Source organism: Oenanthe melanoleuca, chromosome 14, assembly GCF_029582105.1.
Source record: "Oenanthe melanoleuca isolate GR-GAL-2019-014 chromosome 14, OMel1.0, whole genome shotgun sequence".
In the NCBI taxonomy this organism is placed as follows: Eukaryota; Metazoa; Chordata; class Aves; order Passeriformes; family Muscicapidae; genus Oenanthe; species Oenanthe melanoleuca.
In genome coordinates, this window is record NC_079348.1 from 2,343,411 (window position 1) to 2,360,428 (window position 17,018).

The following is a 17,018-nucleotide window of genomic DNA, read 5'->3' on the forward strand; positions in this document are numbered from 1 at the left end:
AAGCAGACTGGAGGACTGCATTAACCCCAAATAAAACCTGTAGCCCTGAGCAGGGTTCCAGCCCAGGAAGTCAAAGATTTGTCACCCAGTTTTTCTGCCTCCCAAGCAACCCTGGGCACATCACTATATAAACAACCAGTATCACGTCCCAGCTTTGCTCCTCAGGAACAAGGCAGTCTGAGCCCAGCTGCAGTGTGTAGGATGCAAAATTGAAGCAAACATGGTCCAGTGAATTTACAGAACACATATAGTTTAATGACTTCTCATAAAAGGCTCTGCATAAAACAGTCTCAGCCCCTGCTGTGTATAAATATATTCATGTACCTTCTTCATCTGTTGAGCTTTCTGAATTTGCAAATCTGTTTAAGTAACCAGGACTGGAAGATGGAACAGGAGAGCTGCCAGCACCTTCCCCATTCACGTCTATCCCTCGACTTCCCAGCTCCTTCGTTGGTGTCTCCTAAGGCAAACAAAGTCATTTCTTGAACTCTTTTTACACACAATGTCTCTGACTTCTGATGCCAGCACCCACAAATACACTCCCCCATCCTGCCATCAAGTCAGATGTGGAATTAAAAGGTCTGTAAACTGTTACAACACCACAACAAGACTGAGTTGCAGATTAGCACATGCACATACTTCTAAAGAAAGCTGCATCAAATCTGTGCTAAAATGCACACAGGAAATGACTATTTAAATATTATTTATAATATCAAATGGTTTCATATTTCTAGGAACAAAGCTAAAATACCTTCCAATTAAAAACAGTTCCCATATCAGCTTAACATGGGTAGGGTTTTTTTTTCCCTCTTTAACAAAGCTTTATCCTAACTTTTTTTTTTTTTTTTAATCCCCTAATCATGTTCAGGATCAAAAGACAGACTTTGTACAGCCAGTACTGGAAGCAGCTAACATTTTATCAGTTATTTTAATAAAGAGTTCAACAACTAAGAGCAGTTTAAACACAGCTGATTTTTTTACTTCCCCTCTGACAAAAGGACTACTATTCTACAGGCTGGCTAAACACAAATAAATCACCTATGTTTTCTATTTCCAAAACAGTTAACTCTAATATTTATATGCGTCATCATAAGCAACATTTCCAAAGCTTGACAATGTTACTGTTCTTTTAAACTCACTGGACTAGTTTAGTTGCCATAATGCTAAAATATAATCCCCTCTGTATCCAGTTACAGAAGTTAAAAATTGATAAAGCTGATAGGGAAACAAAAGTAAACCTGAATTTTATGAGCAGATCACTGTGTCACTGAACATGAATCTCACAGGATTAATAAAAATTAGCATTACTGCTAATGACTGCTGTCATCTTTGATTATGATCTTAGATAAATTTACCTTAGTCCTAAGTAACGTAAGATTCAGAGTTAGGTTTCAGTTTGAGTTTTGGGGAGTTTTTTGTTTAATTATTGGGGTTTTTTTGCTTTCTTTTTTAATTTTATAAAGCATTAAACAGATAAGCTGCTTCTATAAAGTTACAACAATATTCTGTCAAAATAAAATAATTAAATCTTGTCCATAGCAATGCTGTCTCACATATTCAAATTAAATACATCTTCTAAACAGCAGAAAAACATCACTAAAACCATGTTTAATTCAGCAGTCAAGGGTCCAACAGCAATGGAGATTCAGGATTTGACAACCAAAGCAAAACCCTCCTTCACTTCAGGTTAGTGCTGCTATTTACCAGCAGCACAAAATTGCAACTACTTAAGTCACAAAGTTCTTTTTTCTTTATATATAAATATTATTCTTTCACATATATATGTTCTTATATAGCCTTAATATATAAAGAAAAATAACCCACACCATGAACAAGCAGTAACCCTGCCAAAACAAGAAAGGTACTTTTGTACAAGGTTTTCCCAAATATTAAACAATTTATTCAATTAAAGGGGAAAAAAAAAAAGGCAAGCCAACAAAAACTTGACTTAGTAATAAAAAAAGAAGGGTACCTGATCAAACAAATAGACTGTCACATCATCAAAGAACTTTACAGCCTTTTTCTCATCTTTCCAAAGTTCAGGCTGCCTTTCGTTAAGAGGTTTTGGAAGTTTCAACAAGCTTCTCAAATGTTTTCCATCATCTTTGTCAGTAATTATCTCAGGTACTTGATGAACAGTTTCATCTTCACTGTCAGAACTCAGACTATGCATATTAAAAGTCCTCATGTCATCCTCAGAATCACTGTTTTCATCTTCCTCATCTGCATCATCGCCGTCTTCTAAATCAAGCATTCCAGACACACTGAGTTTGCCCAGGTATTTCCCTTCAATATCTGGCTCTTTCAGTTTTTGTCCTTCCATGTGATAGAAGGACTTCTCACTGTTACTCAGATCTAAAGCCATGTTGTGCATAGGCTTTAAGTCTCTGTGTGAAAGGAGTTCTGAAGTGTTAGTGCCAACACAAGAGACACTTTTATGGGAAGTCTCAGATAGTTTTATTTCATCCCTCAGGTTACCTTCCATCACTATTTCCAGGGAAGTCAGAGTTGCCTCAGCCCACTCATCAGGACTCCCCTGCATCCTTTCATCCATCTCTTGGATCTCTAAATTGTGGTTTAGTTCCAGTTTTGAGTTTTGATTATCATCACCCTGGTAATTCCTCACATCACACGTTTGCTGTCTCTCTTCAAAACCACAAATCTCTTCAGTGTGATTCTCTCCTCTGTTGGAGGAACCAACACTCACAGTCTCTCTGGACAGATTTGCAGACTCTTCTGGCTTTTTATCTGGCTCAGAATCATTATCAGAAAAATAGGCTGAGTCTCTATAAGAGTTTTGATTTCCACTCAGAAAAACCACTGGGGTTATTTCAAAATTGCTGTTCACTGCATCCAGACAAGCTGCTGCTTCTGACACAATGATGACTGGATTAGAAGGCAAAGCACTGACACTGTTCTCACTGACAACACACAGAGCAGTATCCACACTGGAAGCATCCTCAACAGGGACATGGGAAGTCCATTCTGGAGATTCCAGGTTTTCTGTTTCATATCCACTGTCAGCAGGTTTATCTGGTGGCAAAAGTTTCTGTGGACTTTGAGCCTGTAAAGATTCTAAAACCTCATTTACATCTAAAGAATCCAAAGAATCAGGTGTCTCTAAGGCTTGTTCTACAGTTTGTATAGGAGATGGGCTGTCTTCCAAAAGACTGTCCTGACTTGTACAGTCTGAAGCAGCAACAGAAATTGAGGTCACCTCATCTGGAACATTCTTACAGTTCTCAAAATGACCTGATGTTTCTTGTATTTCCTCCAATAAACATTCTCTTTTTTTTAATATGGGAGAACTATCTTGCAAGTTTCTTTTCCTATCTTCCTGATCATTACATTTTTCTCTATTAAAAGTTATTTCATCAGACTTGAAAAGCATTCCCTGTTTCATCTGTGCATCACACTCATCTTTTTCAACAGCAACACTGTAAGATGGACTGTTTCCAACATTATTATTTTTGGCATTATAAGACAGCTCTTCTTGACAGAGAACATCAGTGTTACAGGACATGACTTCATTCACTTCTACATTTAGAAATTTCCCCTCATCCTTCAAAATAGGAAGATTTGCAGAGTTATCACATGAATTATGTGCTGTGGGTGGACTAGAGGATGCCTGCATCTCTGCAGGAGTCTGAGACTGGGAATTGAGATCTTTATTCATTGTCACTGGGTTAAAATTTTCATCTTTCACTGTTCTAAGACTTTCATGTATTAAAGAAAAGACCTGTGCATTTTCAGCCAGCACAGGCTCAGGCTCCACAGAGTTTCTTTTTGAGGTTTCTAATATACCTTTTAGAACATCATCTGAGTTTTGCCCAAAATCACTGCTGGTTTTGTTAGGCAATAACCCTGTTAATAAGTTTTTCTCTTGAAGAAATAAGAAGTTATCAGAAAGTTCTTCTAAAGTTACCAGGTCTGACTGGTTAGAAATATTTTCACATAAGGAACCCATTTCATTTTCAGAAGCATGACTAGAATGCTCCTTCTCAGAACAGCCTACTGCCTTTCTACCATCTGTGTTCGAGTTCAAAACAGCTGGTTTCAAGTCTTTAGGAGAATCATCAGCAAACCCAAATATTTTTCTGTTTGCCAATTCTTCTGATCTATCAATGTCATTAAATATACTCTGAAAAGGACTTTCTGGACTACTAGTAGCAGGCAAAAATTCCTCTTTAGGATCTGTATTGTAGTGGAAGAAGTCCCCATCGGTACTAGATTCTTCAACATCAAGATCCCTGAGAACCGTGAAATGAGAACTTTTTTCTTGTACAGCTTCTTGATGATCAACTTCTGTTGTTAATACAACTGATTGGTTGTCAAAATTCATGTTGCAGCCACTTCCTTTTTCCTCTAACTGGATATAGTAGTCATTTCCAACAGAAAGTTTGTGTGCATCAAACACAGGTAACACCCCAGGGACTGCAAGTGATGACTCTTGACCACTTCCATCCTGTGCTCCTGGACCTTGCTCTGCAAGTGACCTCTCAAAAACCTCCACTGGATAGAAAATACTTGTGTAGGTCATGGCTTCATCAGGATTCACATGTCCACATTCATCAAAGTGATCGTGTTTAGCTGCCTCCCAGATGTATTCAAAGCTCAGACCATGACTTGTTTCAGTTACAGTCAGAACTTCCTCCAGCTCATGACCAAGTCTATCTCCTGTGAAGTGATCCAAGATTGGGAATGCAGAATTACTTGCTTCTCTGTTTGAGGTGTTTGGTTTCAGAGCATTCCACTGCTGTTCAAAGTCAATCTCTGAGTCCCTTTGGCTTTGCATGCGGAGGTAAGTTAAAAGTCTGTGCACTTCTTCTGCTGTCGGTCTTTTTTCTGGAGGGAGCCAACAGAACTGCAGAACTTCATACCTACACAAATAAAAACATGCTTCAATAGGTTTCACAGTGAAAAGGAATTTAAAGAATTCAGATACCTAACAAGCCCCAGAGCACCAGTATTACTGGCATGAACTTCCATCTCTAGCAAGTCCTTTTACTCCCTTTATCTAGGGTTTGTTTGCTGAGTTTCCATGTAGCAATTTCAATGTATTTAAGAGAACGGAATCATTTGAGAAACATCTTCAGCAACTTTAAGAATAAATAGAAACATTCAAAGTTTACCATCTATCAGAGTATGGCTGCTCCAGACGTGGCTTGAAGGGTTTAACCTGCTTCTCCTTGATGACATGGGTTAGGACTTCCCTGTCAGAGAAGTCTGAGTAAGGCCGAGCACCATTCTCAAACAGCTCCCACAACGTCACACCCAGGGACCTGCAGAAGAGCAGGAAATGACAGGGCATTCTCAGAACTATTTTAGAGTGGCTTTTCTAAGACAGGATCAGCAAAGCATAACTGGCAAGGAGAAATAAATACTACTCCCCATTGTTTCTAGAATAACTTCAGAACTTGCTAATTCATTTTGACAGAATGCTAAAAGCCTGAAGAATAAAGTGCTTGAAGGCAATAACAATGAAGGCAACAAAATATAGGTGACCTCAAATTATTGATTATGGAAAACCCCCACATATAATAAAATATATCTTTTCAACAATTTAAAAATTTTAAAAATTTATATTTTTAACATGGTGTATAGAAATGAGATTAAAAAAACCTTACAGTTAGTCCAACAGAAGAGAAAAAGTTTCATGAGAAATTGCATTTAGAGGTCAAACTGCTAGAAAAGTCATCTTTGCTCCAGAGTTCATAGAATTCCTTATTGTCAAGCTGCAGTGGTCAAAAGTTGCCTCTGTTCAGTGCTGCATCTGTACTGCACCCACCGCTAATCACATTTTCACTGATTACAGTCAATGCTAATCTTCAGGGAATCTTTCTGTGCTCAAAATGCAAAGTAAATGACTCTGCACTTAGAGTAATTTAGATTGGAAGGGGTGTCTGGAATCAACTAATCCAAACCTGCTCAAAGCAGCTCTGCATAAGAGGCACTGAAATACAAGTTGGAAACCTTAAGACCCTGGCTGCTTGTAGTCTAGATGAATGGTATGAGCTGAGGAATCCTCCTTGGAGGATAGAAACAAATTAGTTTTTATATTTTACATTCAAATTTTATAGAAATTTGCCATTTCTATATACTCCACTTGCTTTCTGCAACCTTACTTTTAAAACACCAAAGTCTAGTTCAGTATTTAATATCCTTCAAATATAAAGCAAGAATTAACTACAATGTTTTCACAAATGTTAGCCTAATCCACAGTTTCCATTATCCAAATTTCTTGGGGCTTGAGAAATGAAGTGGAACTTAGCAATTTCAAAAACGTTCATCTTCAAGAGTTTACCAGCCATTGTCTACCAGCTCTTTGGCAGCAGAAACCATCAGTTAATTGCTGCTCTCAAATGCTGCAGCAAGAACTCAGCATTTTAATTAAAATGCCATTGTTCTACAATTGAACTTCATCAGGCTCTAGTGGGTTCAGCTTTTTATGTCACTCACAGCTACTTATTCTTGGAAAAATCATTTATCATTCCTTTGTAAACATCTGAAGATATTTTTATTAATATAAATACCTACTATTCTGCTAAATATTTTTGCCTGCTTCAACTTTCTCTCAACAGATTTCTAAACACCTTTCCAAAGCAGGATATAGTTTCAGGTTTACAGAGATTAACCCACTGTACATCTAATGCATCAGGTTAATTTAAATATAATTTACTCCTTCATGTAACATTTGAAAATATGTTTATAAATCTCTCATTGAAATTTTTTAAAGTCTTCTACATACCATATGTTACTGTATTTATTTTGCTCTGCTGATAACAGTCTGTCTTGAAAACTTGTTACTAACTCAGGTGCAGTCCATCGTAGAGGAACAAGTTTCTTCTCATCTGTCTCAATATAATCTTCCTAAATTATTGATCAAAATGAAGAAAAAAATAAAACATAAAAAGGCTGAACATACATTGGATCAACTTCCAATTTTTTATGTGATGCCTATGTAAAAAATTAGAATTTAAAAAAAGAATCCCATTTTCCCCAAGGAGCAGAGAATAATGCTATGGAGGAAAATCATTCACTGGTCACTGCATGGCAGAAACTCAAATGCCAATTTCTTGTTTAAGGTTTGGTACTTACAAAATGTTTTAATTAATGTCTTTAACTTTTCACTTTCTTGATATATTTTAATATTTTATTAAGAAATTTGAACTTTTCTTTTAAATGTGTCCTTAAAACACATTAAAATTACTTTGTTCATACTGTAGGACAACTGTAAATAGGGCCAAAAAAGAGTAGATTTAGAAGATTCTCAAAGCAGAAACTACTCATCTCTATGAACCTGCTATAGGTATTTGCCAGTAATACTTTGAAAGTTCATTATTCAAATAAAGGACAATCTAGTATCAATTTACAACTTTTAAGCATGCTTGTTGTGACTTGGCCCCCAAATCCATTAAAAGTGGTCCATGACAAGATTAACTTACCTTGTACCTACTGAATCCTATACCATAATCTCCTACTTTGACATTTAAATCAGATGTCAGGAAGCAATTCCGTAAGGCCAAGTCACTGCAAATGCAAGCAAATAAACAGTGAGACAAGCCAGGAGGTCTGCAGTGCAAATTCAGACAACAGAAGTGACAATTCTTCAATAGTCAGGTCACAGTTCAAAGTACCAAATGAAAAACCAAGAAAACTATTTTTTAAAAACTTAGAATCTAAAAATCAAGGACTTAGCAGAGTTACAGGTTACAGCTGTAAGTAACAGGAGCAGACCAGAAACACAAAACAATGCTAAGGATTCAGCACCCACTTTAGATACACTTCAGTAACCCTCTGTGCATGAGCTGGAGGCTGATCCCATGGACCTACATCCTGCTGAAGGCTGAGGCAAGCTGGGTGCAAGGAGGGTGTGTTCCTGGAGCTTCTGCAGCTCCTTTCTGATCCTCTTCTGAGGAAATTAAACCAGTCCATGCACTCTGAAAGACTAACTCATATGCAGTGCAAACCCAGGCACAGGGAGAATAATTTCTGAAGTGCAGTTGTGACCTAAACCAAACAATAAGAGTTTTATTGTTGCTTATGTTTTTATTAAGAACCTACACATGCCAGCAAATGATTCCATATCTCACTGGAATACTGTGACCACTACAGTTCTATACAAACATTCATCACTTCCAGAAAAAACAAACACTGATAGGGTTTCTCCTTAGAGAGGACTTATTGGACAAGATTTCTTTTGTGGCCAAAAGGTTGTGATTTCCCTTGGGCACTCCCACTGCTTCAAAGGAGAATCTGTTTAGAGTCAGAGCTAAGCAGACTCTGCAATCTGGAATCCAAAGAAAACTGAACACAGTGACAAGGCAATCACTTTTTAAAAAACCCTAGACTATTATGCTGCTCTGTATAAAAAAGTTCAAGCTGCAGTCACTTCTCTAGAGCAGTGGTGTAGACTCTTAAGCATTCAAACTACACACAGCATTTACATGCAGTTATTTCATTCTGCTCACAATCCTCTCATGGAGATGATGTGGGCTGTTCACATGCTACAGTGATGTCATCCCTCTTCATACCTATCACTGCATGGCTTGCATTTTAATTCTTATAAGCAAAATCTATCAGCAATTTACATCAGGTTTAAATAATAATTTATAATATGATACTGAGCAACCAGTAACATCTTGCACCTACAGTTTAGTTCCTTAAGTAACAAACCCATACTTTACACATAAACCAGAACTACAGTCTTTGAAAAAGACCAACACAAAAAGTAATGTATTTCATAGAAGTCCTCCAATAAACAAATCACAAAGCTCTTTAACAGACACAGAATTTGTTTCTAGTTTCTACCATAAACCAGACCATAAATACTCACAAAACAGCAGTGCTGCTGTAATAATACAAAGAAGCAGTTTTAGGAAACCCATCATACAAACTCAGAAATTTATAGAAGTTTAATGAACCTGGAACTGTGGCTTCGACAGCAAAGAGCTCAGCAGACTAACTGCTCAAATATTTCACTTCTCAGTTTCACAGAGGGGACCAGGAAATTAAGTGCCCTGGAAGAACTCTACCTTTGCTTCTGTTGGCTTAAAAAAGTCTCTGAAGTACAAATGATCAAAGCCACAGCTTGTCTGCTACAAAGAAAGATGAGGATGTTTTCCTTTCCAGAGTAACTGAACTACACAGGTCAGAAACACATCTATAACTTTCAAGTATGTCCCAGAGCTTGCCAGATTGTTTTATACTGTTTAAATAAATATCCTGGAAGAGAAAAATTGTTGGCTGCTTGAATTTACCACTAACAACAAAATCACTGATGCTGGAGCTTTACCACTTACTCTGACAGCATCAGGATAGTGTTGCTAGAAGTAAACATTACAATGAGAATCTTGCAGATCCACAGATTAATTATTTACCAAGTTTATCTGTATTTCACTGAAAAGGTACTGTTAAATTTAATATCTACAGAGCCATGCTGCTGCAAGACAAGAAACTGGCCCCTCCATTAAACAGGTACAACTGGTATTACCTTCAAGTCATTTGGAATTGTTACAAGGGGAAAGAGAAGAGCTCTGTTCATCAGCCACCAGCTGAGTCCAGGCTTTGGGGTTTTTTCAGGGTTTTGCTGCTGCACCTTTTAAGACTTAGGTTTGAGAGTTCATTTCTCCCTGAACACAAGGTCTCTGCCTTCCCTAAGCAGCAAGATGTGCATTGATAAGCTCCAACACAAATTCCTGACTTGCTGAAAGGGTGATGCAAGTGCTGGTTCTGCAGCAGAGAACAGACTAAGTAACTGTCTTATGACCCAAGGTTTCATCAGGTAAGCCACATTTGGAGAAAAAGCACTCTTTAATATTTTAATCATTTTAGATGTTAATGACTTCCAGTTCCTTAGCACCTTTACATTTAAAGAAAAAAAAAAACTCTTATTTTTCTGGGCAATTTGTTTCATGAATAAATTTTCCCTGCTTTTTGCAACTACCACCATTCTTTCAGTTTTGGCTATATTAATTTTAATTAAAAATAATAATATTAATTAAAAATAAATCTAGCATTTCACCCAATGGGAAGATTCTTCTCCTAGCATGGTTACTTTGAAATCTGACTACTTCCTTTAGTGAAGATTTAAAGGTTACATGAACAACAATTCAGTGAGAGAATACCCCTTTCAGTCAGATTTTCCATTTAAACTCAGCTTCCTCCTTACTGCATTAGAAAGGGAGCTTTTTTCCATTTTTAGTAACACAGGTAACATTACCAAAGAGAAGTTCTAAATTTCCACAATCTAATAAAAATTCACAGCAGGTAAGATTCATTCTAACTAAATTTTAACATCCCTCCCTCCACAATAAACACAATTAATTTGACTTGGCCATGAATTCATCAAACAACTACACGTGGACTGGCTTGGCAGCAGGTTGTGTTCTATGGGCAAACCCAAGGAGCAGGTGATCAGCTTTCAGGCAGGTGGAGCTGGAATACCACACCACTGCAGCTCAATTAGCACCTGCATGAGCATCACACCTTCATGCCTCAGGCTATTTCACATGTGGAAACAGGGTCTCCAATACCCCTGGATTTTAATGAAAATCCCCAGATGAATTTCAGAGTGCATTTTGACTGAGCCCACCTGTGCACAAAGTTGTGTTTGTGCATCACAGCGAGGCCGGCGGCGATCTCACACGCCATTCTCTGCAGCAGCATTATCTGAGACTCTCCTTTAATGTGCTCCTGCTCATTGCAGATGTAAGTTTTCAGGTCACCCTGTAAAAAAAGTTGAAGATATTTATTAGCCTTATATGTTGGTTGAGTATGAAAAATTTATTTTTAATAAAGATCCAAATAACCACATTATTTATTTACCACATTTATGCTCAATAAAATAATGCTCCTCAAGTTTCCAGTCTCCATAAAGGATCTTAAAAAAGTCATCTAAGGCATATGGTATTGTTCTTAAGGGTTTTTAATCTAATCATTTAGTAATTAACATCCTAGATCAGACTGCCACATAAAACCTGTCATGTATTAATAACTTCCATTAAAAAAACCAGTTTGATGAGCCCCTGCTTTTAAGCAAGATGAGTTTTCAAGAGCTCTAAATCAGCAAAGCTGTCTGTCTAGAATTTGTAAGGGGCTGGAAGGGAGAGCTAGAGAAGAGAGTTTCAGACATTGCCAGATCACCAGAGCTTTCTATATAAAAAGAATGGTAATACAGCCCATTCCAGTCAGAGAATTCTGATGATGGAAGCAGTTTTACTGAACCCAGACAATGCTGAGAAATAGACACATAATTAATGAGCCCATAGAAGCACTCCATAAATTACTAAAAAAAGAACAGCTTTGAAATAGAGGAAAATAATTGAATACTGTCCAAACATTCAGGAAAAGGAAGACTTATGCAGCAAGAGAATCCAAGCAAGTGAAAAGAACAACTTTCTCATGCCATTGTTGTTCATTTTCTTACAGTCTGACTTTTAACCCAGCAGTCCTGTATTTTTGTTATTTAAAATACAGACTTGCTGAAAGCAAATTATTTTAAAGGCATTTCTGTATTGAGACTGCACAACATATATCACAACTTGTTTCACCAGCACAACATCCTGGGCTCTGTCCATGCCCACTGTCTTCCCAAATCCTGGGCCAGGAAGCTCTTGCCAGAGCAGAGTTCCAAACAATTAGGAAAGGAACAGTGTTTATAACACATGCAGGTTCCAAATGGCAGAACCCAAGGAATGCAAAGCCCTGAACACCCAGCTGAGCTGACTGTAGGTGGCAGCAAGAGCCTGAAGAAAATCAAACTCTAAAATTGTCATTCATTCAAACAGCAACTGCTTGCTTAGGGCTTGTCCCAGGTGGATTAAGTTCCTAGGATGCCTGAAATGCACATAGGAATTACTTTATAATTTTAAAATGCATTGGTAACAGCAGTGCTGTGTGACATCCCTTATTTAGTAAATTATTCATGTAGGCACATATTTTTGTGGGAAAACCAATTTTAAATCCAGCACCTTGAAACATACTGGTTCTATGTTCCCATTCTGGTCTAATTAAGGTTACAATCAAAGCTAAAAATATAAAATAGGTATTTTTGGTATTGCTTTAAAAGGACATTGTTTGCACCAAACTGGGGTGAAAATGGTCACATTAATGTAAGGAAAACAGTTTTTCACAAAAGGACATGAACAGAAGTGCAGGCTGCCCAGAAAGAACAGGCAGTTTCCATCCGTGGATGTTTTCAGGATTCAGCTGGACAAAGTCCTGAGGAATCCAGTCTGACCTCAGGACAATACTGCTTTGAACAGGAGGCTGGAGACCTCCTGAGCTCCTTGCTAGCCTGAATTATCCTATGATGCTTCCCTGCCTAAAAGCAGACAGTAGCAACACAGCAACATTATCCCTGCACTATTTTGAGAGCCACAAAATGGCCCTTTATTGACAGACTTTTTAACACAGTAAATATCAAAGGTTATATATATCTGAATAAATGCAGTTCTGCAAAATTCACTGCAGAGACATCTAAATATAAAAAGCTCAATCATGCTTGAGGAAGGCTCTACTTTCTCTCCAACCTCCTCTGCCACTCTGCCTTTTCCCTCCTCTCATGGGATTCCATGAAGAACTAAATTTTGCCTTTCTTCCCTTCCTTCTCACTTCAGCCATTTTGGTAAGTATTTTAATATACCTTTTCTCTGTAACAGCCAGAAGTTGGGGGCACAGTACCCTTCAGCAGCCTTTTTATTGCAATTTTCATATTGGGTTCATCTGAACACCCAAATGGTTGACACAACTTTCTAACCAGAATGCACTGATGGTTTTAAAACTGATGATGGTTTTAAAAATATGAAGCAGTTACCAAATTACATCTACTGAACACATTCTAAGTTGTCATAAAGTGACAAATTCCCCCGTTATTGTTAAACCACACACCACTGATAAATCTGTTCTTTGGCTCATATCCATATTGACCATGATCATTAAATAGATTCACTGAACTCTTTGATGATGAAGTTTTCACTGCAAAGATTCTTTTTTGATGAGAACATGCTTTCAAGTGGCAGTAATTAAAAAAAGAACCAATCACTGCAAGCAGACACCTTCCCCTAACAGCAACATCCCTAAAGTAAGCTACAGAGCACTCCAGGCAAATACTGCATCCTGCTGATCTCATCTGCCCAGGGAATTGCAAGACTTGAAGAATTTCTCTAAGAATTTGATAGGCAAATCAGCCTCACAATATACATGCAACTTCCACATTTGAATAACTTTCCTTTTACTCATAAATTATGTCAATCCATTAGAGGATTTGCTGTGCTGACAAAATGCTGGCCATGCACAGGGCTGAGTAATATATTAAAGTTAATAAGACAGCTACCACTATTTTTAACTTGGCATCATTCTACAACGTTTAACAGTGAACAGTTAACTATTCATAGGAGACTGCACCAATATACAATGCAACTAATACAGAGAAAGGGGCTGTGAGACCTTTTAGAGCATTTCTTATTATATTTACTATTTTCTAAATAATTTTAACACAGGAAAAGCATAGAATTTAATGCCTTGAATCACTTATGTCCAACTGATGTCTTCTTTCCCAGCTCTGCAAAGCAAGGGATACAAAGCAACTTGGATTACATTGTAAAATAGACTAAATGTTAACCAAGCAGTTCTTGCAGGGGCTACCAGCAATCTTGTGCAACAGAAATGTATCAGAAGTTTCTGTGGCCAAAAAAACAAGTAAGCCAGCCTGCCTGACATTCAGCATTGCCACCCTGACAGCTCTGGTTTCTCTGCACTAGTTTCCAGTGCCTCTGATCGAGACCTTTCAATGCCAAGGAGTCTGGGAACTGATAATCCAACAGGGCTGCCTGAGCAGCCAAGACAAGGTCAACTGGCCCTAAAAAGGCTACAAAGCCAAGCAAGAGAAGTAGCAAAAGGAGAACACACTGTGATAGGCTACGAGTTTGAAGAAGTGTGAATAAAACAACCTCTGTACCCTCCGGACTGTGTTGGTCAGCAGAACAGCCACATTTTTTGTTACTTAGTATGCTACATTTGCTAAACAAGGTCAACACTGCCACGTGAGCCTCAAAAGAACTTGTCACCTGTAGATATTAAAACTTCCTATCCAACAGCTCATCTTCTTGCCATGTCTATTCAGAACTATTGAATTCTTAAACACAAAAGTACAAGGGATTAAAATAAGTTTACTTTGTTGGGCATACATAGAACCACCATAAGGGAAAGAGCTTTAGCTCAGCACTAAACCACTGGCAGCTGAACAGGACCATGTTTCTCATCCTTCCCATTTGAACAAATTGTCACCACAGACACTGGAACCTTTAGCCAACCACTTAAGTTCCACCTGCCCTTATGCTTTTTCTGCTGAAGAATCACTCCTGTGTGTTTTGGAAGCACCTCTGTGCACCCCAATTCATTCAATTTCAGAGGAAAAAAGTACAAAAGGAGCTTTGACAACAATTACTAGAAGTCTAAAAAATCCAAATAACTGCCATTCCAACTGCAGTGACAAAAAGATTCCTGACCTTAAAAACCTTTTTCCTAGAAAACGCTATTCAGCCACATCTTCTATTCTATCATGCTTCCTTCACAGTCTTTCCGACCTGTCTCTTCTCTGCATTTACTCCAACATTGCCACCTCCCACTCCAGCCCTGGACCACAACAAAAATTAGTGATGTACAGGGATTCTGAGCTGCCCACTTGGCCCAGTCTCTGCATCAAACTGCAAAGGGAACATTATCCTGCCTGCCCAGCCCCTGAGTATTTGTGTGCAAAAAGACAAAAATACCATCATGTCCAGGACATACTCAGCTCTACCAAGTAAGAGCTCTTTAAGTGAGCCAGACTTTAATATGAATGTTATGTTTAACTGTCTGTAATATATAATTTTCTAAAACCAAGTTTTAGTTCACTTGGAATAGAATAATGAGCCCAGACATTTATTTTCCATTCCAAAGAAATTGCCTAACTACACTCAAATTTGTAAGACTACCACTTTAACTGTCAAGCTTACTGCCCCCAGTTAAAGTGAAAATCTATTCTATCCCTTTAAGTAAAATCCTTTCCAGATTACTCTGCAGGATCATGACAACTTCTGGCATAAATAATCAGGCATCAAACAAGGATATTATTTTTTCCTGTACACTTAAAGTAGGGCAATCTTTAAAAGCTATTCCATCTTCAAATTTAAAGTTGGATTACATCACATAACTATTTGAAAACATGGCAGCAATTAAATCTGATTTGGATGTATATCTGATAGGCTCTATGAAATCCAACTCTCTTTCCAGAAACCACTTTAAGAAACTACAATTTGAATAGCAGATTTAAAAACCAGTAAGTAGTATTCTATTTCTACATTGAAAAACTATGAAAAAGCTTATGTTAACCTTAGGCACAGAGTTTTTAATTGTTAACAAACCCAGAACATTTCACTTTGATCAGTCACTTAAAAAGTTCAGGCATTTCTTCCATTTGGAAAAGAAGGATTTTATCAGCAATTCTGCCTCATTAATTTACCACAGCTAATACAATTGAGCAAAAGAGCAGCAAGGAAAAATATAGTTATTTAAGGTCACAGATTAATTGATATTTCTCCAAAAACTCAAGTTCATGCTAAGTAATTTAAATTGCCTGAAGCAACTAGAAGCAGATTTTTGCACCCGAGTTTAAAAGAAAATTCCACAGTAGCAAAACTGTACTTACCAAGTCACAGAACTCAAAAACTAGGAGATAAGGAATGGCTTCCACACATTGCCCAATACACTGGAGAACATTTGGATGCTGAAGAATGCTGGAGTGAAAAAATACAGTTAAAGCCAGGAAGATCACAGTAGAATTCAACACACTGAAATCCCTACCAGAAGTTTCAACACATAACATTGGAGGGGTGGCAGGAACAGAAGGTGCAAGTACCAAAGGGATTCCATTTGTACCTTTGTAACTGAAGTGTATCACTGACAGCAGCCAAAACTCAGAGGATCTCAAACCCACAAAAGCCAGGATTGCCACATGAGAGTCACACCCATCCTCCCACCACCCTTCACCCCAAAAATAAAAGCATGCAACTCATGAACTACATCAAGGTACAGAGCTGGCTAAAAGATAAACCTTTTTTTAGCCTGGTTAGTTCCCAGCCAGATCAGTTACTTTTCCTAAACTGCTCCAAAACCACTTGTGCCAATGCAGCAGAAGGCACAAAATTTCTTCTGACAACTGCCAACAACATAAGCCTAAATGCAAATATAGCCAGCACATTAAAAAGCACCAAGAAGAGAAAGCTCTTCACTGACCAATCCTTTATAGCACATCCATGCAAGGTAAAGCACACTAAGTTATGCGAACACAACTTTTGCTCACTTTGGGTTGAGTGGACATCACATTTTAAAGACAAACATTACAGTTATATGGGATGGCAAGTAGAGACAATAACACTGAACAAAAGCAATAGCCATCATTTCTCTGCAGCAGAACAAAGCTGTCAAACATTACTTACTAATATGGTTCTCCATTTCTTAAGAATTGTTCTTGCTCCTTGGGACCTGCACTTGCCTTTAACTCCTTCACTATTACTCTTGATACACTAGTGCCTGTGTAGATCTCCCCAAGGAGAACCTGAAAGAGAGATGGTGCCTTTAATAAGAGGGGAAAAAACATTTGTAGTCTTCCTGCAATGAAAAACAAGAACTAAAAACATGTTGCAGGAAAAATTCTCTGGCTTTTTAACAAACACAAACAGAACTTTGATAATTAAATACACATACTTAACTCTTGAAACTGATCTACACGTCAGCTTCCAGAAAACATGTTTCCTAGTGAAGATCATTATTTACTTTTTTTCTAAAAAGAATCAGTAAAAACAGGAGTGTATTAAATCAAATCCATAGAAGTGAAATGTCTCATTAGTCTCTAGTAAGAATCTACAGGTAAATTTTAAAAGCACATATTAGTGCTGTGATTACAGCTAAAAAATGCATGCAAGGAAATACCTAATTTCAACTTAAATGTTTCTATGTGGGTTTTTTTTGTTGTT

General features: G+C 37.7%; 1 protein-coding gene across 2 annotated transcripts in view; it reads right to left on the bottom strand.

Moving 5' to 3' along the window:
* Window positions 1-17,018, bottom strand: part of LMTK2 (lemur tyrosine kinase 2) — a 37,527-nt gene that overhangs the window by 5,649 nt on the left and 14,860 nt on the right. For both annotated transcript variants that reach the window (XR_008841639.1, XM_056503762.1), the window contains exons 5-12: window positions 16,482-16,600; window positions 15,692-15,779; window positions 10,595-10,728; window positions 7,446-7,530; window positions 6,749-6,870; window positions 5,133-5,282; window positions 1,973-4,880; window positions 325-460 (exon numbers count right to left, since the gene is read on the bottom strand). Coding sequence is in view for 1 of the 2 variants with exons in the window: in XM_056503762.1 (XP_056359737.1) it covers window positions 325-460; window positions 1,973-4,880; window positions 5,133-5,282; window positions 6,749-6,870; window positions 7,446-7,530; window positions 10,595-10,728; window positions 15,692-15,779; window positions 16,482-16,600 (3,742 nt within the window). In the remaining variant the exon portion in view is untranslated. The remainder of the gene's footprint in view (window positions 1-324; window positions 461-1,972; window positions 4,881-5,132; window positions 5,283-6,748; window positions 6,871-7,445; window positions 7,531-10,594; window positions 10,729-15,691; window positions 15,780-16,481; window positions 16,601-17,018) is intronic.